Source organism: Eumetopias jubatus, unplaced genomic scaffold (genome assembly GCF_037043125.1).
Source record: "Eumetopias jubatus isolate StellerSeaLion01/CBP00866 unplaced genomic scaffold, mEumJub1_p1.0 scaffold_12, whole genome shotgun sequence".
Classification (NCBI taxonomy): domain Eukaryota; kingdom Metazoa; phylum Chordata; class Mammalia; order Carnivora; family Otariidae; genus Eumetopias; species Eumetopias jubatus.
Window position 1 is genome coordinate 33719703 of NW_028274818.1, and position 22662 is coordinate 33742364.

Below are 22662 nucleotides of genomic sequence, written 5' to 3' on the forward strand. Positions count from 1 at the left end.
TTGTATACAGGAGTTATCTTTTCCACACCCTCATCAGCACTTGTTAAAATTTGTCTTCTTGCTGATGGCCATTCCACTGGGCATGGAGTGACACCTCATTGTGGTGTAGATTTACATTTCCCTGATGATTGGTGATGTTGAGCATCTTTTCATGTACCCGTTGGCCATTTCTGTCTTCTTAAGAAAAAGATGTATTTAGGGTTTTTTGCCCATTTTTTTACTGAAGTATAATTAACATGCAGTATTATATCAGTTTCAGGTGTACAATATAATGATTCAACAATTCTATGCCTTACTCAGTGCTCAGCAAGATAAGTGTACCCTTGCCCTTCTTAAATCAGATTGTTTGGGTTTTGTTATTGAGTTGTATGAGTCCTTTGTATATTTTGGAAATTAACCCCTTATCTGATATATTGCTTGCAAAATGCTCTTCCGTCCTGTAGGTTGCCTCTTCATTTTGTTAATTGTCTCTTATGCTGTGCAAAAGTTTTCAGGTTTCTTGTAGTCCCATTTGTTGATTTTGCTCATTTGTGCTTTTAGTGTCATATCCAAAAAGTCATTGCCAAGACCAATGTCAAGGATACTCTTCTCTTCACTTTCTTCTGGGAGTCTTATAGCATCAGGTCTTACATTTAAGCCTTTGATCCATTTTGAGTGAATTTTTTTTGAGTGCTGCTCTTGGCTCTCTTGTCAACTATAAATTGGCTGTATAACTAGAAACTTCATTCTGAGCTCTCTATTCTGTTCTATTGGCCCATGTATCTGATTTTGTGCCAGCACCATACTGTTTTTATTACTGTAGCCTTGTAGTGTAGTTTGAAATCAGAATGTGATACCTGCAGCTTTGTTCTTATTAATCAAAATTGCTTTGGCCAATCTGGGTCTTTGTGTGTTGATTTGTGTTTACGTGGTGGTTCCAGACAAATTTTAGGATTTTTTTTTTCTATTTCTATGAAGAATGCCATTGGTATTTTGATGTGGATTGTGTTGAATCTATAGATGGGTTTGCGTAGTATGGATGTTTTCACAATATTTATTTTTCCAATCTATGAACATAGGTTGTCTTTCCATTTGTTTGTGTCTTGTCTGATTTCTTTCAGCCAGGTCTTGTAGTTCTCATTATACAGATTTTTCACTTACTTGGTTAAACTTATTCCTAAGTATTTTATTCTTTTTGATGTTATTGTTAATGGGAAAGTTTCTTGATTTCTTTTCCAGATGTTTCATTCTTAGTGTATAGAAAAGCAAATGATTACTGTATCTTGATTTCATATCCTGCAACTTTACTGAAATCACTGATTAGTTCTAAGTGTTTTTTGTCTGAGTTTTTTGGATTTTCACTCTACAGAATCATATCATCTGCAGATAGTGACAGTTTTACTTGTTCCCTCCCAGTTTGTGTGAATTTTTTTTTTTTTTTGAACTTTGGATAGTTTATTCTACATGCAACCTTCTCCTTTACATATACTCACATCAGGCATATATCACTTAAATCGCATAGATCTTGAATATTTTCTACATTAATATGTGACAGGATGAAAATAGGGTTAGAGTGCTTTCACGTTTTTACACATCTTCATTTTACCATATTTAAGTATTCCAGTTCTGATTTATATCTTTTTTTTAATTTTTTATTGTTATGTTAATCACCATATATTACATCATTAGTTTTTGATGTAGTGTTCCATGATTCATTGTTTGTTCATAACACCCAGTGCTCCATGCAGAATGTGCCCTCTTTAATACCCATCACCAGGCTAACCCATCCCCCTACGTTCCCTCCTCTAGAACCCTCAGTTTGTTTTTCAGAGTCCATCATCTCTCATGGTTCATCTCCCCCTCTGACTTACTCCCCTTCATTCTTCCTCTCCTGTTATCTTCTTCTTTTTCTTTTTTCTTAAAATATGTTATTTGTTTCAGAAGTACAGATCTGTGATTCAACAGTCTTGCACAATTCACAGTGCTCACCGTAGCACATACCCTCCCCAATGTCTATCACCCAGCCACCCCATCCCTCCCACCCCCAACTACTCCAGTAACACTGTTTGTTTCCTGAGATTAAGAATTCCTCATATCAGTGAGGTCATATAATACATGTCTTTCTCTGATTGACTTATTTCACTAAGCATAAGACCCTCCAGTTCCATCCACGTCGTTGCAAATGGCAAGATCTCATTCCTTTTGATGGCTGCATAATATTTCATTGTGTATATATACCACTCTTCTTTAGCCATTCATCTGTCGATGGACATCTTGGCTCTTTCCACAGTTTGGCTATTGTGGACATTGCTGCTATAAACATTGGGGTGCACGTACACCTTCGGGTCCCTACATTTGTATCTTTGTGATAAATACCCAGTAGTGCAATTGCTGGATCGAATGGTAGCTCTAATTTCAACTGTTTGAGTAACCTCCATACTGTTTACCAGAGTGGTTGCACCAGCTTGCATTCCCACCAACAGTGTAGGAGGGTTCCCCTTTCTCCACATCCCCACCAACATCTGTCGTTCCCTGACTTGTTAATTTTAGCCATTCTGACGGGTGTGAGGTGGTATCTCATGGAGGTTTTGATTTGGATTTCCCTGATGCCGAGCGATGTTGAGCACTTTTTCATGTGCCTGTTGGCCATTTGGATGTCTTCTTTGGAAAAATGTCTGTTCATGTCTTCTGCCCATTTCTTGATTGGATTAGTTGTTCTTTGGGTGTTGAGTTTGATAAGTTCTTTATAGATTTTGGATACTAGCCCTTTATCTGAGATGTCATTTGCAAATATTTTCTCCCATTCTGTCGGTTGTCTTTTGGTTTTGTGGACTGTTTCTTTTGCTGTGCAAAAGCTTTTTATCTTGATGAAATCCCAATAGTTCATTTTTGCCCTGGCTTCCCGTGCCTTTGGCGATGTTTCTAGGAAGAAGTTGCTGCGGCTGAGGTCGAAGAGGTTGCTACCTGTGTTCTCCTATAGGATTTTGATGGACTCCTGTCTCACGTTTAGGTCTTTCAACCATTTGGAGTCTATTTTTGTGTGTGGTGTAAGGAAATGGTCCAGTTTCATTCTTCTGCATGTGGCTGTCCAATTTTCCCAACACCATTTGTTGAAGAGACTGTCTTTTTTCCATTGGACATTCTTTCCTGCTTTGTCAAAGATAAGTTGACCATAGAGTTGAGGGTCCATTTCTGGGCTCTCGATTCTGTTCCATTGATCGATGTGTCTGTTTTTGTGCCAGTACCATACTGTCTTGATGATGACAGCTTTGTAATAGAGCTGGAAGTCCGGAATTGTGATGCCGCCAGCTTTGCTTTTCTTTTTCAATATTCCTCTGGCTATTCGGGGTCTCTTCTGGTTCCATACAAATTTTAGGATTATTTGTTCCATTTCTTTGAAAAAAGTGGATGGTATTTTGATGGGGATTGCATTGAATGTGTAGATTGCTCTAGGTAGCATTGACATCTTCACAATGTTGGTTCTCCCAGTCCATGAGCATGGCATGTTTTTCCATTTCTTTGTGTCTTCTTCAATTTCTTTCATGAGTATTTTATAGTTTTCTGAGTACAGATCCTTTGCCTCTTTGGTTAAATTTATTCCTAGGTATCTTATGGTTTTGGGTGCAATTGTAAATGGGATCGACTCCTTGATTTTTCTCTCTTCTGTCTTGTTGTTGGTGTATAGGAATGCCACTGATTTCTATGCATTGATTTTATATCCTGCTACTTGACTGAATTCCTGTATGTGTTCTAGCAGTTTTGGGGTGGAGTCTTTTGGGTTTTCCACATACAGTATCATATCATCTGCAAAGAGTGAGAGTTTGACTTCCTCTTTGCCGATTTGGATGCCTTTGATTTCTTTTTGTTGTCTGATTGCTGTGGCTAGGACTTCTAATACTATGTTGAATAGCAGTGGTGAGAGTGGACATCCCTGCCGCGTTCCTGACCTTAGGGGAAAAGCTCTCAGCTTTTCCCCATTGAGAATGATATTCGCTGTAGGTTTTTCATAGATGGCTTTTATGATATTGAGGTATGTACCCTCTAACCCTATACTCTGAAGAGTTTTGATCAAGAAAGGATGCTGTACTTTGTCAAATGCTTTTTCTGCATCTATTGAGAGGATCATGTGATTCTTGTTCTTTCTTTTGTTCATGTATTGTATCACGTTGATTGATTTGCGGATGTTGAACCAGCCTTACAGCCCAGGGATAAATCCCACTTGGTCGTGGTGAATAATCCTTTTAATGTACTGTTGGATCCTATTGGCTAGTATTTTGGTGAGAATTTTTGCATCCATGTTCATCAAGGATATTAGTCTGTAATTCTCCTTTTTGATGGGGTCTTTGTCTGGTTTTGGGATCAAAGTAATGCTGGCCTCATAAAATGAGTTCGGAAGTTTTCCTTCCATTTCTATTTTTTGGAACAGTTTCAGGAGAATAGGTATTAATTCTTCTTTAAATGTCTGATAGAATTCCCCTGGGAAGCCATCTGGTCCTGGACTTTTGTTTCTTGGGAGATTTTTGATGACTCCTTCAATTTCCTTAGTAGTTATAGGTCTGTTCAGGTTTTCTATTTCTTCCTGGTTCAATTTTGGTAGTTAATACATCTCTAGGAATGCACCCATTTCTTCTAGGTTATCTAATTTGCTGGCATAGAGTTGCTCATAATATGTTCTTATGATTGTTTTTATTTCTTTGGTGTTGGTTGTGATCTCTCCCCTTTCATTCATGATTTTGTTGATTTGGGTCATTTCTCTTTTCTTTTTGATCAGTCTGGCCAGGGGTTTATCAATCTTGTTAATTCTTTCAAAGAACCAGCTCCTAGTTTCGTGGATCTGTTCTACTGTTCTTTTGGTTTCTAGTTCATTGATTTCTGCTCTGATCTTTATTATTTATCTTCTCCTGCTGGGTTTAGGCTTTATTTGCTGTTCTTTCTCCAACTCCTTTAGGTGTAGGGTTAGGTTGTGTATTTGAGACCTTTCTTGTTTCTTGAGAAAGGCTTGTATTGCTATATACTTTCCTCTCAGGACTGCCTTTGCTGTATCCCAAAGATTTTGAACAGTTGTGTTTTCATTTTCATTGGTTTCCATGAATTTTTTTAATTCTTCTTTAATTTCCTGGTTGACCCATTCATTCTTTAGTAGGATGCTCTTTAGCCTCCATGTATTTGAGATCTTTCTGACTTTCCTCTTGTGATTGAGTTCTAGTTTCAAAGCATTGTGGTCTGAAAATATGCAGGGAATGATCCCAATCTTTTGGTACCGATTGAGACCTGATTTGTGACCTAGGATGTGATCAATTCTGGAGAATGTTCCATGGGCACTAGAGAAGAATGTGTGTTCCGTTGCTTTGGGATGGAATGTTCTGAATATGTCTGTGAAGTCCATTTGGTCCAGTGTGTCATTTAAAGTCTTTATTTCCTTGTTGACCTTTTGCTTAGATGATCTGTCCATTTCAGTCAGGGGGGTGTTAAAGTCCTCCACTATTATTGTACTGTTGTCAATGTGTTTCTTTGCTTTTGTTATTAATTGCCTTATATAATTGGCTGCTCCCATGTTCGGGGCATAAATATTTACAATTGTTAGATCTTCTTGTTGGATAGACCCTTTAAGTAGGATATAGTGTCCTTCCTCATCTCTTATTACAGTCTTTGTTTTAAAATCTAGTTTGTCTGATATAAGGATGGCCACCCCAGCTTTCTTGTGGTGTCCATTAGCATGGTAAATGGTTTTCCACCCCCTCACTTTCGATCTGGGGGTGTCTTTGGGTCTAAAATGAGTCTCTTGCAGACAGCATATTGATGGGTCTTGTTTTTTAATCCAGTCTGATAGCCTGTGTCTTTTGATTGGGGCATTGAGCCCATTTACATTCAGAGTAACTATTGAAAGGTATGAATTTAGTGCCATTGTATTGCCTGTAAGGTGACTGTTAACTGTATGTTGTCTGTGTTCCTTTCTGATCTTTGCTGCTTTTAGGCTCTCTCTTTGCTTAGAGGACCCCTTTCAATATTTCTTGGAGGGCTGGTTTCGTGTTTGCAAATTCCTTTAGTTTTTGTTTGTTCTGGAAGCTTTTTATCTCTCCTTCTATTTTCAATGACAGCCTAGCTGGATATAGTATTCTTGGCTGCATATTTTTCTCGTTCAGTGCTCTGAAGATATCTTGCCAGTCCTTTCTGGCCTGCCAGGTCTCTGTGGATAGGTCTATTGCCAATCTAATGTTTCTACCATTGTAGGTTACATATCTCTTCTCCCGAGCTGCTTTCAGGATTTTCTCTTTGTCTCTGAGACTCGTAAGTTTTACTATTAGATGTCGGGGTGTTGACCTATTATTATTGATTTTGAGAGGGGTTCTCTGTGCCTCCTGGATTTTGATGCCTGTTTCCTTCCTCACATTAGGGAAGTTCTCTGCTATTATTTGCTCCAATATACCTTCTGCCCCTCTCTCTCTCTCTTCTTCTTCTGGGATCCCTATTATTCTAATGTTGTTTCATCTTATCGTATCACTTATCTCTCGAATTCTGCCCTCGTGATCCTGTAGTTGTTTCTCTCTCTTTTTCTCAGCCTCTTTATTTTCCATCATTTGGTCTTCTATATCACTGATTCTCTCTTCTGCCTCATTTATCCTAGCATTTAGTGCCCCCATTTTTGATTGCACCTCATCAATAGCCTTTTTGATTTCGACTTGGTTAGATTTTAGTTCTTTTATTTCTCCAGAAAGGGTTTCTCTAATAACTTCCACGCTTTTTTCAAGCCCAGCTAGTATCTTTAAAGTCATGATTCTGAACTCTAGGTCCAACATCGTACTAATGTCCGTATTGAGTAGGTCCCTGGCTGACAGTACTACCTCTTGTTCTTTTTGCTGAGGTGATTTTTTTCATCTTGTCATTTTGTCCAGAGGAGAATAGATGAATGAGAGAACCAAATGCTAACAGGTTTACAACGTCCCCAGCAAATATACTGTATACAAATCAGAAAAGACCTGAAACCAGGGGAAAAGAAAGGGAAAGAAAGAAAAAAGAAAGAGAAAAAAAAAAGAAAAAAAGATAAAAACAAAAACAGAACAATACAAAAAAAGCAGAATATGTTCAAATATGATCAGGCTAGTGCATAGATCAGTGCCACACACTAGATTTTGGGCGTATTTTGGTCTGTTAGAAAAAAGTGCCTCCTAAAATTTTAAAGGAAGAAAGACATATATGTACAAAATAAGGGTTGATACAATGAAGGGATGGAAGATGACTGTAAAGACGAAAATTATAAAAGATTTTATAAAAGGACTTGATAAGATAAGAAGTTGTTTGAAAAAAGAAAGATTTAAGAAAAAAAAAGGAAAAAGGGAGAGAATGTGATCAGGCAGGAGACTAGAAAAAAGCCATACACTAGTGATTTAGGGTATATTTTGATCTGTTAGAAGAAACTGTATCTCAAAATTTTAAAGAGAGAACAACATATATATATGCCAAAAATAAGGGTAACTACTATGAAGGGATAAAATATGACTCTAAAAATGAAAAATAAAAAATGTTTTTTTTTTAAAGGGATTAATAAGATGTTGGTTGAAAAAGGGAAAAAGAAAAATAAAAAAAAACAGTTAACAAAAATTAACTTTTTTTTAAGATTTTATTTATTTATTTATTTGAGAGAGAGAATGAGAGAGAGAGCATGAGGGGGGGAGGGTCAGAGGGAGACGCAGACTCCCTGCTGAGCAGAGAGCCCGATGTGGAACTCGATCCCGGGACTCCAGGATCATGACCTGAGCCGAAGGCAGTCGCTTAACCAACTGAGCCACCCAGGTGCCCAAAAATTAACTTTGATGAACTAATGAATCATGGTAAAAAAAAAGCCATGAATTCTATGTGCAGTATTCCCCTAGCGCTGGAGTTCTCCCGTTCTCCTTGATCGGTAAACTTGGTCATGGCTTGCTGGCTGTTCATGCTGATCTTCTGGGGGAGGGGCCTGTTGCTGTGGTTTCCAAATGTCTTTGCGGGGGCGGAATTGCCCCGCCTTTGTCGGTTTGGGCTAAGGAAGCTGCTCGGGTTTGCTCTCAGGAGCTTTTGTTCCCTGCAAGCTCTCGGTACAGCTTTGGAGGACCAGGGTGAAAATGGTGGCCTCCCAATCTCCACCCAGAGGAGCCGAGAACTCGGGGCCCCGCTCCTCAGTGCGCCCCCAGAGAAAAGCAGTCACTCCCGTCTCCCTGGTCTCCGGCCGCACTCCGTGCTCACCCGGCCTGTGACCGAGCGTTTCTATCTCTGGCACCCGACCCCGTGTGGAGTCTCCAAACCCAGCAGATCCCTGCAGTGCGCTCCCGCGCCGCTCCTCCTGGGGGAGGAAGGGGAGTCTCCCCAGCTCTGCCACTTGTTGGGTCCCTGCTGGAGGAGCAGTGGCCCGACTGGGCCGCGGATCACAGTTTATGGCAACCCCGAGCTGAGAGCCCGCGCCTCAGCTCCGTCTCTGCAGCCGGCTTCCCCGCTCCGATACCTGGGAGCTCTGCCGCACTCAGGCACCCCCGGTCTTTCTGTCACCCCGAGGGTCCTGAGACCACACTGTCCCATGAGGGTTCCAGCCCCGCTTAGCCACTGGAGCGACGTCCCTCAGCGGAGCCGACTTCTAAAAGTTCCGATTTTGTGCTCTGCGGCTCTAGCACTTGCCAGAAGCGGCCGACGGAGGCCCCCTCCCCCGCCGTCTATCCTCCCGAATATCACCTGGGATTCACTTCTCCGTACGTCCTACCTTCCAGTAAGTGGTCGCTTCTCTGTTCAGAGAGTTGTTGCTACTCTCTTCTTCGGTCTCCTGTTGAGTTCGTAGGTGTTCAGAATGGTTTGATCCCTATTCAGCTGAATTCCTGAGACCAGACGAAATCTAGGTCTCCTACTCCTCCGCCATCTTGCCTACCCTCTGTGTGACTTTTATTTTGTTGTTTTGCCTAATTGCTCTAGCTAAGATGTCCAGTACCACACTGAGTAAGGGTGGTAAGAGTGGGCACCCTTGTCCTGTTCCTGATCTTAGAGAAAAAACTTCCCATTTTTCTCCACTGGGTATAATGTTAGTCACGGGTTTGTCACATATGACCTTTATTACATTAGGGTATGTTCCTTCTATACCCAATCTGCCAAGGGTTTTTATCATGAAGGATATTGTATTTTGTCAAATACTCTTTTCTGCCTCTATTGAGATGATCATATGACTTAAAATTTTTCGTTTTATTCTGTGATGGTTATATTTATTGACTTGTGTTTGTTGAAGCATCCTTACATCCCAGGGATAAATCCCCCTTGATCATAGTGTATAATCATCTTTATGTGTTTGAATTGGGCTTGCTAATATTTTGTTGAGAACTTTGCATCTATATCATCAAGGTTGTTGGTCTACAGTTTACTTTTCTTGTGGTGTCCTGATCTGGCATTGGTGTCAGGGTAATCTAATGCTGGTCTCATAGAATGAGGTTAGACATATTCTCATCTCCACAGTTGTTTGGAAAGGTTTGAGAGGGGTTGGTATTAATTTTTCTTTGAACGTTTGGTAGAATTCATCAGTGAAGCTATCAGCCCAAGAGTTTTCAATGTTGAGAGGTTTTTGGTAGTATACTGAGTATCTTTTTGCTAGTTATTGGTCCCTTCAGATTTTCTATTTCTTTTTTTTTTTAAGATTTGATTTATCTATTTGAGAGAGAGAGCACACAAGCAGGGAGGAGCACCAGGCAGAGGGAGAGGGAGAAGCAGACTCCCCACTGAACAGGAAGCCCACTGAGGGGGCTCAATCCCCAGACCCTGGGATCATGACCTGAGCCGAAGGCAGACACTTAACCAACTGAGCCACCTAGGCACTCCTAGATTTTCTATTTCTTCCTGAGTTGGTCTTGGTAGTTTTTATGTTTCTAGAAATTTATCCATTTCTTCTAGGTTATTTAATTTGTGGCATATAATTGTTCATAATAATATCTTATGGTCCTGTGTATTTCTGTTGTAATGTCTCCTTTTTCATTTCTAATTTTATTTATTTGAGTCTTCTCTCTCTCTCTCTTTTTAGTTAGTCCTGCTAAAAGTTTGTTAATTTTGTTTATCTTTACATAAAACCAGCTTTTAGTTTTGTTGATATCGTCTATTGTTTTTCTGTTCTCTATTTCATTTATTTCCACTCTGATCTTATTGTTTCCTTTCTTCTGATAACTTTGGGCTTAATCTGTTCTTCTTTCTCTGGTTCCTTGAAGTGTAAAGTAAGGTTGTTTATTTGAGATCTTTCCGGTTTCTTACTATATGCATTTATCACTATAAAGTTTCCTCTCAGAACTGCTTTGGTGGCATCCCATAAGATTTGGTATGTTGTATTTCCATTTTTATTTGTCTTGTGATCATTTTTTAATTTCCTTTTTAATTTCTTCTTTGAGCCATTGGTTGTTCAGAAGTGGGTTGTTTAGTTTCCACATAGTTTTTAGTTTCCACATAGATTTTCCAGTTTTCCTCTTGTTGTAGATTTCTAAAAAAAAATACGTCTATTGTGGTCAGAAAAAAAATAGTTGGTATGATTTCAGTCATCTTAAATTTGCTGAAATTTGTTTCGTGCCCTATCATATGATCTATCCTGGAAAATGTTTTGTGTGCACTCAGGAAGAATGTGTATTCTGCTGCTGTTGGATGGAATGTTCTATATCTATCTGTCAAGTCCATTTGTTCTAGAGTATGGTTCAATTCCAATGTTTCCTTGTTAATTTTCTGTCTGATCTATCCATTGTTCATATAGAGGAACTGAAGTCCCCTATTATTATTGTATAGTTGTCTATTTCTCCCTTTAGATCCCTGTGTATTTGCCTAATAGATTTAGTGCTTTGATGTTGGGTGTGTATATACTTAAAATTATTATATCTTCTACATAGATTGGCCCTTTTATCACCTTATAATGGCCTTCTTTGTCTCTTGTTATCATTTTTGGCATGAAGTCTGTGTTGTCTTATATAAAGTATGGGTATTCCCATGTTCTTTTGATTTCCACTTGCATAGAATATCCTTCTCCATCCCTTCACTTTGAGCCTATGTGTGTCTTCAGAGCTGAAATGAATTTCCTGTGGGCAGCATGTAATTCGGTCTTATTTCTTATCAAATTCAACTACTCTGAATTCAGCTGAATCTGTGCCTTCAGCTACTCTGGGCCTTGTGATTGGTGAATTCACCCATTTGTATTTAGAGTAACTATTGCTACATAAGGACTTATTACTGCCATTGTATCATTTGCCTTCGGGTTGTCTTGTTCCTTCTTTGTTTCTTTTTCCCTCTGTTTCTATCTTTGCAAAAATGGTGATTTCCTATGGTGATTTGGTCATCCACCTCATTTTTTATGTTTTATGACTCTAGATTTTTGCTTTGCGGTTACCACATGGCTTATACAAAGTGTCTCATAGAGAAAATAGTCCTTTTTATGCTGATTAACGCCTTATCTTTTTGTGTTGTTGGTATAACAAAATGTTGATTTATTTAATCCTTTTAAATCTGCAGTCTGAGTCAATGATTCACTTACTTATGTCCTGATCAACCCAGATCACTGGTAGAATTAAAGAATGCATACAGACTTTTGATATAAAAAAGGCAAATGTAGACTCTAGTAAGGATCTGTTGTTTTTAGCTGCCCAACATCCACTATTCTTATGATGGCACCTGAGTTTCCTGTGTGGTGGAACTGCCTGTTCTCCTACTGTGGGTCCACGTGGTACACATCTAGTAATTAAGAGTAGTCCTTTTCTGTCCTGCTTCACAAATGTGTAATCCCAGGCAGACCAATGACAGTGGGGTCCTGGACTTAGCTGGAACTATTACACAAGAAGCTCTCACTCCAGGCGGACCAGAAAGCTGGCAGAACATCAGTCTGGAGCCTCTGGTGGCCATCATTTTGCCTGAGCATGAAGCCAACTGAACCCTTCAAAAACAGGTTTTAGAGAAAACCTTAAAACTACAACTGAGGCGCTAGATCTTAAAAGCTCAAAACGCCAGGGTCTTATCATTGTCAGATTATGATGTTATAATGCCATCTCTAAAAATAAATACACACTCATCCCAGAGTCTCCAAAATCATTTTATTTTTTTTAAAGATTTTATTTATTTATTTGAGAGAGAGAGAATGAGAGATAGAGAGCACGAGAGGGAAGAGGGTCAGAGGGAGAAGCAGACTCCCTGCTGAGCAGGGAGCCCGATGTGGGACTCGATCCCAGGACTCCAGGATCATGACCTGAGCCGAAGGCAGTCGCTTAACCAACTGAGCCACCCAGGCGCCCTCCAAAATCATTTTAGACTCTAACCTCTTTCTAGGAAGTAGCAAAATAAAAGAGCATTTTTAGTAGTCTGACAAAAAACTGTCCATTATTCTTGACATTAAGAATTGAATGCAATGATTTAAAGAAAAATAAACATTATTGTTTGCCTAATATAATCAGAATCATGTGGTTTCTAGTGATTAGAATCTCATCATGCTTGGAAATGAACAGAAGACGGTAGCTGAGAAGCACATCCCCTCATAAAAGACACCAAAACAGAATGCTTAGGATGACTAATATTAAGTTTTGAACATAGTACAGTTTTCCTTAGAGGAAACAATCTTAGTTTCTAAAGAGCAATCACTGCTGTCATCGTGATTCCTGATTTCAGTGGCTGTACATTGTGTATGTGTGTGCCACACTTAGGACAAGGAAAGTACCTGTCAAATAAGAAACTACTCTTCACACAGTAGTAACAGAACATATGCTCACCTCCTCCGGTCTGAGGCATGCGGGGGCCGCTCTCGGCACAGAGAACACTGTTTGCCGCTGGTGGCTAATGTCTTGTCACTGTTGGGAACACCAGTAAGAGGAAGACATCATGAAGATCACTCAGCTTTCAACTTCTGGATATTAATACGTGGTAAGAGAAAAATCCGAAACTCAGCAAAACCATGCCAGAAAAATTCCCTGGTCAGATACTCAAAGCCAACTTCACATTTTGTTTCGGGGCTTGTGACATACAGAACGAATGGCTAGGGAACGTTCTGGCAAAGTTGCAAACTTGCCCCTCTGAAGGAAAATCAGGAAATTAATCAGCCCACCTAATTTCAAAAGTTCAACCATGATATTCACGCGCTGCCTGGCTTTGCCAAATGACGCCAAATGGCGGTTTTGAAACAAGTGGTGGCCATGCTGTTGTAGCCACTGAGGCTGGTACCTGGGCTTCGGGGAAACATCGTTTTTTGTACTGAACATGCAAAATGGAATGTCCCACGGTGGCATCTTTAGAGTAAACGGTCAATCGCAACAAGAAAAGCCACAAGAACCCTTTCACCTCTGGTTCAAAGTGGGTGAAGGGACCTGGCTTAAATCCATGAAAGCAGAGAGTAAACTGGGGCCAAACCAGCTGCTCCAGAGCCTTTTAAGTTCAAGTGCATCCAGCTGACTTACTCTTAGCACTCTGTTTGTCCTCTTTGTGTTTTCTCTGGAAGCCATGTCTTCTCTGGAGGTCTCTTAGGAGTCTACGAAATGCCCCCATTCCACGTCACTTTTTCTGAAACATTCTCTGGGAAGCTTGGCTTCTCCTAGCAGAACCTGGATCACCCAGGCTTCTGGACCTGGCGGGCTTCAGAACCGATAACGCCTTATCTTCATTCACCTATAAAGCTTCCAGCCTTCTACTCCTCCTCTTTTATATTTTTGTTGTTAGTTTACTTCTTTTCATGCTGTGAAGTCATTGTGAAATTATAGTAGGTACAGTTCTATTGAATGCTCTTTTCTGTGAGCTTTAATATTATAATTAGGTGGTTAACAATAGAGAGTTACGGTTTTCGGTTTATTCTTCACCTTTGCTAGAGTACTGTGTATTTTCACTTGCTGTTATGTCACTCGCTGATGTCTTTTCATTTCAGCTGAAGACCTTTCAACACTTCTTGTAAGGCAGGTCTCGCGGTGGTGGTGACCCTCCCTCAGTTTTTGTTTTTCTGGGAAAGCTTTTATTTCTCTTTCACATCTGAAGGCTAATCTTGCTAGATAACGTATTGTTGGCGGGCAATTTTTCTTTCACCACTTTGAATATATTGTTCCTCGCTTCCCCTTGATCATTGATTTTTGGCAGTTTCATTACAAGATATTTTGGGGAGGTTTGGGCGCCTGGGTGGCTCAGTCGTTAAGCATCTGCCTTTGGCTCAGGTCATGATCCCAGGGTCCTGGGATTGAGTCCTGCCTTGGGCTCCCTGCTCGGCGGGAAGCCTGCTTCTCCCTCTTCCCCACTTGTGTTCCCTCTCACTGTGTCTGTCTCTGTCAAATAAATGAATAAAATCTTTTTTTTAAAAAGATATTTTGGGGAGGGTCTTTTTGCAATGAGATAATAGGGTGTTCTAGTAGCTTCTTGGCTTTATATGTTTAATTCCTTCCCCATATTAGGGAAGTTCTCAGCTACTATTTTTCTAAAGATACTTCTTGCTCCCTTCTCCCTCTCTTCTTCTTCTGGTGGACCCATTGTCCTTATATTTGTTTTTCTCATATCTAATACCTCTCATAGGGTTTCATCGCTTTTTTAAAAATCTTAGTTCTCACTCCTCTTCTGAGTTATTTCTAAATTTCTATCCTCCAGGTCACTAACCTATTCTTAATCTGATCTGTCCTATTTCCTAAACTCTCTAACCTATTCTTCATTGGATTCATTGAATTCGTCATCTCCAGAATTTCTGTCTGGTTTGTTGGTTTGTTGGTTTGTTTTAGAGATATAGAAAACTTTATTGTTCATAAAATAAAAGGGTGGTTTAGTTTTGTCTGGTTCTTTTTTTAATTTCAATCTCTTTGATAAAGAACTCTTCCTTTTTTTCAAAGTTTTATTTAAACTCTAGTTAGTTAATATACAGTGCAATATTGGTTTCAGGAGTAGAATCCAGTGATTCATCATTTATATATAACACCCTGCGCTCATCATAACAAGTGCCCTTCTTCATACCCATCACCTATCTATCCCATCCCTCACCCACCTCCCTCCATCAACCCTCAGTTTGTTCTCTATCCTTAAGAGTCTATTATGGGTAACACCTGGGTGGTTCAGTTGGTTAAGCATCTGTCTTTGGCTCAGGTCATGATCCCTGGGTCTTGGGACTGAGCCCTACATCGGGCTCCCTGCTCAGTGGGGAGTTTGTCTCTCCCTCTTTCCCAGCTCAGGCTCTCTCTCTCAAATAAATAAATAAAATCTTTAAAAAAAAAAAGTCTTATGGTTTGTCTCCCTCTATCTCCTTTTTTGTTTGTTTCCCATACCATATGTTCATGTTTTGTTTCTTAAATTCCACATACGAATGAAATCATATGGTATTTGTCTTTCTCTGATTGACTTATTTCATTTAGTATAATACAGTCTAGCTCCATCCACATGGTTGCAAATGGAAACATTTCATTCTTTTTGATGGCTGATAATCTATCATATATATATTTACATTTATATGTGTATATATATATATATACCACATCTTTGTAAAGAACTCTTTCTGTTCATTAATTTTATTCCCGAGTTCACTGAATTGCCTTCCTGAGTTTTCTTGTAGCTCACGGAATCTCTTTGTAACAGTTGTTTTGAATTCTTAATCACTTAGAGTGCAACATTCCATGCCTTTGAAATCGATCACTTGCCATACAATGTTCCTGTGATTTTTCACAGCGTTTGACAAAATGTGTCTCTGCCGTCCCATTTGAAGTTGCACATAACTTTAATTGTTTACTGCAGTTCAACATAATTGCAATTAGAAACCATTCCTTCGATTTCCAGAAGGTGGCGATTTATAGCTCAAGTGTTTGGTCTCTCTTTACCGGCATTGGCTCTGGGCTGCACTGGGGAGCACTAGTTTTAAAAAAGTTGGTGTAGAAAAAGCTGAAGGCAGAGTTGGGGGAGGTGTAGGTTTAGTCCCTGTTACTTTGTGGGTGCCCACAACCCAACAGGGGCGGCAGAATCCTCAAGTCAGGGTACTCCCAGAGGTCTGAAGGCAAACCTCCTGCTGAAATCCCAAAGCTGATGGCCAGGGAACAGGTTCCTTCAATGCCCTTTGTTATTCTTGTTTGCCTCTCCCTCCCTTTCCTCTTTCCCCCAGTCGCAGAGGTCCCTTCTCAGAAATCTGCGCAGCTGGAGAAAAATGGGTCCAGTCGGTCACTCACCACTTCTGCTTTCTACCTGCTCCGTTAGGGAAGTCTCTGGCCCTGAAGAGGGAGCTGGCTCCTCAAGATCCTCCTTCTCTGGGGTGCCTGGGTGGCTCAGTCGGTTAAAGCAGCTGCCTTTGGCTCAGGTCATGATCCTGGGGTCTTGGGATCAAGCCCCATGTCTGGCTCCCTGCTCAGCGGGAAGCCTGCTTCTCCCTCTCCCTCTGCCTGCCACTCTGCCTACTTGTGTTCTCTCTCTATCTCTCTGTCAAATAAATAAATAAAATCTTAAAAAAAAAAAAAGATCCTCCTTCTTTTCTGCCTCCAAACTCCTCTCTGTCCTGCCTGGATGGGTGCCTGCTTCTCCCGTCAGGCTGGCTGGACCTCTGCAAATTCTCTAGCTCTGGTGCCTGTCCACCATGTTTGGCTCTCTCCAGTTTTACTTTTTCTCAGTTGCAGCAAATGTGGGTGGGGCAGTTCCCTCCATTCCCTTGGATTCCAACTCCCTTGGATCCACAGCAGCCTCCGAGGTATAATCCACTTAGATTTTGAAGCACAGGTGCGTAGAAATGTAATATACAGAGCCACCTTCGTTCAGTTGTGAATCGCCCTTTTAATCTGGATTCTGTTAAAATATCTTGCTAGAAATCTATTTGGACATCTTATAGGACTGTGATGGAACTTTGTAAGAACATCCAGTATGAATAAAACTCAGATATCCAACAAACTCTACCTTCCTGAGACTTATAAATCTGAAAGTAAATACATAAGTAAGCTTTAGATAAATACAAACACATAGATAAAATCCAAATATGAGAAGTCACTCACTGTTCATTGTATGAAAGTCTTCATTGTGTTTATTCACATGATTGTGACAGGCTTGGGTATCTATTTCTAAATTCATATCAGATTCAAACCATCAAATTAGTTTTAGGGAGAGAACTGCTAGAAACAGACACACTAAAAGCAGAAGGAAATGACAGCTGGTCACTTGGAAGGAAGAAAAAAACAAAAACAAAAAAAGTCTCCTAGAGCCATTTATTCTGGCTCTGAAGAGCCCGATAGGAATCAGTGTATTCTGAAGACACTATTGTGTATTTGGTATTGATACAGATGATAATGGTCTTGAATCATCAAGAAGCATTTCCATCTGCTGAAAACAATAGTCTATGTTTAATAAAGATTTACTAAGATTTCTTTGCAACTTCAGATCTTTGAGGACCAACCTCATCTGTCTTATACCGCCAGTGTCAACCCAGGACTGTCTTCATGACAGACATCAAGCAGGCAAACAACAGCTGCTGAAAAACAAATCAGTTGCCTTTCCAGTTGAATCTTAGCTACCTGGAGAGTCTTGGACTTTTGCAATAAACTGTAATTAAAGTCTCACTTCAGTTATTTCCTTCTCCGAAAAAGTCTTACATATTTAAATCCACCCACCTTAGTTGTGTTCTCAGGGCAAAAATTCAGTCCCAGGGCACCATGGTTGTATGATCATTTTGATTGAAACTGTAATGGAACCTAAAGCTCTTGCTTTCTTTCTAGAAATCTTTTGTCCAAATCCTCCCTCTATCCTTAATGGGCACTACACCGGAACTTCTCAGGGAGACATTCCTTATGGAAAGGAAATTACTTACACATGTGACCACCACCCAGCCAGAGGGATGACCTTCAACCTCATCGGGGAGAGCACCATCCGCTGCACAAGTGACAGTCAAGGGAGGGGGATTTGGAGCGGCCCTGCCCCTCGCTGTGAACCTGCTGGTCCTGCAGGTCAGTGCACATTTCCCTATGCCCCCTATAGATCAGAATATCTAGGCGAGAACCTCCCTATTTCTATGGGGACAGTCATCTTTGCTTGGGAACATGGCTTTCTTATAAAAGTCAGACACACAGAATTACCTGCTGGGCGAATAACAGCTGGGTTCTAGATGTGCCATGCTGTGTCCCAACTGGCGGTACTCTGATGGCCCTTCCTGCTGGGGTGAGGAGTGTGGGACAGCGAGAAGAGGAGGGAGAGAGTGGGGAGAATCAGTGAGGTCCAGACTTTATAGAGACTATTTTCCCAAACACTAAAAACAAATGCCAAAGAAAATACTCTGTCGTGCCATCTCTATTACAAGCTGTATTTCGGGGCGCCTGGATGGCTCAGTCGGTTGAGCGGCTGATTCATGATCTGGGCTCAGGTCTTGATCTCAGGGTTGTGGGTTCAGCCCTGCATTGGGCTCCCTACTGGGCATGGAACCTACTTAAAAAAAAAAAATAAGTTGTATTTCTCTTGGATAGATGGGTGTGCAGAGCAAAAAGCAAATGTTGATGGCTTTATTTTACTTCAGACTTGATGCTATGGAAATAACTAAAACTCCGATGCAGGCATTTGTATTCCTTTTGTTCCTTCTAAGTGTTCTACTCAGCCTGTGACTGCATTTTGTTGACTCTTCGTCTCACTTTTAGCAACGGGAACTCAAGATGCCCTAGAGAAGTGGAGTTCAAGGTTGTGTTCTCTTTGTGCTCTCCTCTCCCAAAACTCCTTCCTTTTACATATTAGTCTGGCATTAAATGACAGTACCTGACAATCGGGGGCTCATTTGTGGCTGTGATTGTCCACACAAGCTCTGTGCACCAGGGAGGACAGACAGCACTGAAGTGCTTGTTTGTAGATCCTGGTGGTACCCCCATCTGATGCAGTTTGTGGGTAGAGAATACAGGCGATCCTGTTGAAAGGTGGAGAAGTCTACATTAAAAGAATCAGTCTTCCCACTGATCGGTAAATAAGTGGTGCCTTGGGACCTACCTGCCCTGGGTCTTCCTGTGTATCTAGTAGTCAGAGATGTTATTAGATATGTTGATGTATTTGTACTTCTTTGTTTAACTGAATGTCTTTTCTTGTGTTTTGGGGGGATCTTGTTCTTAGCATGCCCACCTCTGCCCAAGATCCACAATGGGCATTACATTGAAGGACATGCATCTCCATATCTTCCTGGGATGACCGTCAACTACACCTGTGACCCAGGCTACTTGTTGGTGGGAAGAGCCTTCATATTCTGCACATACCAGGGAACCTGGAGCCAATTTGATCATTATTGCAAAGGTATTTCTTATTCTTGCTGGGTTTTTTAATGGAAAATGGATGCATGGAGCCAATAAGGCTGAGAGATCTTTCTGAGAAGATTGTGAAATGAGTGTCATTAGGGGGACGAGAAAAGCAGGGGGGAAAAAAAGATGGGAAGGAGGCTACCCAAGGATTCTCAGTTCTACCGAAATAGTAGGAAGAACTGATGGAATTTCCAGTAATACAGTCGACATCAAATACCAATTTAAAATGATTTGCAGGCTTTTAACTAATAATATATCTCAGCTCTGAAGGACCTCAGAGGGTCACAAGTGGTCCTCACAAATACCTTAAATAAGAGGCTAGAAGCACACTTTTTTTTTTTTTTTTGGTGAGGAAAATTGAAGCATGGAGCAAGGTTGAGAGCAATTAATTCCTGGAATTACTGAATATGGGTCCTTATTATAATTTCTAAGACCAAAGTTGAAGTGCTTATTTCATCTCTTCCCTAGAACAAGTGCCAAGACTTACTGCCTTTATTCCTTTCTATGTTTGCATAAATTTAAAATCTTTCGTTGGTAATATTCTTAAAAACTACAAAATTTGGAATTAAAAATAATATTCTGTGACTAAGCATGGTACTGAGGTCTTTAATAAAAATTATTTGTGTTAGTCTCCAAAAGAGTCTGATGAGATGGGATTATTCTTGCCATTCTACAGAAGAGGAAATTGAGAGAGAGACCCAGTAACTAGTCCATGGTGCGCAGCTCGTGGGTGGTGGGGCCAACATTGGGCCTCTGCCCAGCCCATGCTTTTAAATACTGCACTATATTCTGTCTCCTTTCAAATGTGGTTCTTTTGACTTTGCACAACTGTAAGTTAGCAATTTGCTTTTTGTCTCCCTTCTTTTCTTTTTAGAAAACTAAGCTAAGGACAGGGATGAGGTAGGAAGGACTTCAGACATGCCTGTGTTTCAAATGTTAAGGAGCAGTTAGTCCTAAGGGCTGCCATGGTGGTTATAGGACCAAAGGTTCCTCCCCAACCTAAAAGTCTCAGAAGTCCCTGGCTAGCCACAGTCTGATTTTAGAGAGAGTGAAAATGAGGTCCTCTACAGAGATGGTAAATGGCTCTCCTGTATTTATTTACAAGAATGGACTGCATAAACTGCAGAGTCCCTGTGTCTCTGCAGAAATAGGAACATTTACCCCTCCTTGCTTTAGTTGCATGGAGAAGTACAAAGATTCAGGGAATACTTCAAAGATTAAGTATTCAAATTAAGACTCTGGGAAGGTTCTTCTCCTGAAAATAAAAGGGTAATATTCTATTCTCTTGGCAGCTGCTTTCAAGTAAAATTCATTCTTGTCTTAATAACTGTCCTCTTGGAATGTGCTTTATAGCAGTTATTCTAGGTTTTTAGCATTAGCAAAATCAGCCAGGAACCTTATTAAGATTAAGATCTTAAGTGCCATTCCTAAGAACTCTGATTCTGACATTTTGAGCTGGAGTTTGGTCTATTTTTAACAAACCTGTCATCATATTCTGATGTAGGAAGACCACAGACCATACTTTGGGAAATACCACTTTACCTTATTGGTTCCTATATAGAAAAAAATAATTTAGCCTCATGTTGGGATAATTACAAATAAAAGGAAGGCTTTGCTTGAAGTTGAAGAAGGTATTGATAGCTGGGCAGAGAAAGAAAGCAAAACAAAGAATAAGCTAAATGAGATAAAATAAAGTAGGAAAATTATGTTTTAAATTTAGAATCATGATTTACTAGTTTCTTTGTTCTATGCATAAAAATGAGCCAGAAACATGCATTCAATCAAGAAGCAAAATACCAGTATCTATTGTATACCTAGAGAGAGTTAATGTGACATTCCTGTTTCCTTACTGTGTGACCCGAGTGGATCCAGTGTTAGAACATGGATATCATTAACTCCCAATCTTTCCATAGTTGCAGAGGTGTCAATAATTAAAAGTGGATGTGTAATACATTCCATATTCTCTTACTTTACCCAAGAAATGAAAGTCAGAGAATTTAAAATCCTAAGATGTTGAGTGGGTGTCAATAGTTCTTGATTGAAAACATGACTCATCTTTGCTTAAGGCAAAGCAGTTTGGGGTCATAGATCTCTCCATTATGGCAGTTTCAACTAACAATTAACAATAAAATATCAATTTCCTTCTGATTTTTCTAATTTCAGAGGTAAAATGTATCCTTCCAGAGTTTATGGATGGAATCCGGAAGGAACTGGAAATGAGAACAGTGTATCGCTATGGAGATAATATAACTTTCGAGTGTGAAGATGGGTATACTCTGAAAGGCAGTCCCCAGAGCCAATGCCAGGCAGATGACACATGGAACCCTCCTCTGGCTATATGTACATCTAGTAAATGGAGCTGCAAGACATGTAGGTCCTTCCTTAGTCATGGTTACTATTCATTCATTCATCTATACTGTCATTGAATGTGGTGTGATGTTTATAGCACCTGCTAAGAGCTAAGGAGTACAACAGGAGCTCCTAATTCTTCCCAGAAAGCCCTTTGCAATGACAATAAGGCAAGCCCTGCTCTTCTCACACTGCTCAACCCATTCATCTCTCCTCAGGAACCCCTCTGAACCTTTTTTTGTCTGTATTACTCTATTGTTGATTGCACGGCACAGTAATGATTTCTTTATAGCCTGTGGGCCGTAAAGGTCAGGAGCACATCAGTGGTAGAGCAGGCCTTCAAGAATATTTCAATATGAATGAGGGAGCATTTTCCAAGGTGGAGAGACAAGATAGTTGGTCTCCCTCACTGGCGTAGGCTACAGGATTTTAAGCTGGTATAGCTGGATAGAGCAGATTTAGAAATCATGTATCTTAAATTGCACATGAGTGAAATCATATGGTATTTGTCTTTCTCTTACTTATTTCTCTTAACATAATACCCTCTAGTTCCAACCCCATTGTTGCAAATGGCAAGATTTCATTCTTTTTGATGGCTGAGTAATATTCCATTTTATATACATACCACATCTTCTTTATTCACTGAAGAACAAAACAGATGAACAGAGGGGAAGGGAAGGAAAAATGAAATAAGTTAAAAATGGGGAGGGAGGCAAACCATAAGAGACTCTTAACTATAGGAACTGAGGGTTGCTAGAGGGGAGGTGGGTGGGGGGATGGGGTAATTGGGTGATGGGCATTAAGGAGGGGACTTGAGGTAATGAGCACTGGGTGTTATATGCAAATGATGAATGACTAAACTCTACCCCTGAAACTAAGAACACACTATATGCTAACTAAATTGAATTTAAATAAAAAATTAATTTATTAATTAAAAAAAATCATGTATCATTGAGCTCAGTAGAAGAGTGGCTCCGTGCTGGCAAGTAGAGAGTGCTATAAGATAGAAAATCCTATGGGAACCTGGGTGGCTCAGTTGGTTAAGCAACTGCCTTTGGCTCAGGTCACGATCCCGGAGTCCTGGGATCAAGTCCCGCGTCGGGCTCCCTGCTCAGCAGGGAGTCTGCTT

General features: G+C 40.3%; 1 protein-coding gene and 1 pseudogene across 1 annotated transcript in view; one reads left to right on the forward strand and one right to left on the reverse strand.

The window, feature by feature from the left end:
• LOC148162788 (complement component receptor 1-like protein) overlaps window positions 1–22662 on the forward strand; it is a 75091-nt gene that overhangs the window by 45132 nt on the left and 7297 nt on the right. The window contains 3 exon segments of the mRNA XM_088016965.1: window positions 17634–17861; window positions 19003–19179; window positions 21348–21554. Coding sequence (XP_087873091.1) covers window positions 17634–17861; window positions 19003–19179; window positions 21348–21554 — 612 coding nt within the window.
• LOC114221932 (peroxisome biogenesis factor 2-like) lies at window positions 12565–13433 on the reverse strand (annotated as a pseudogene).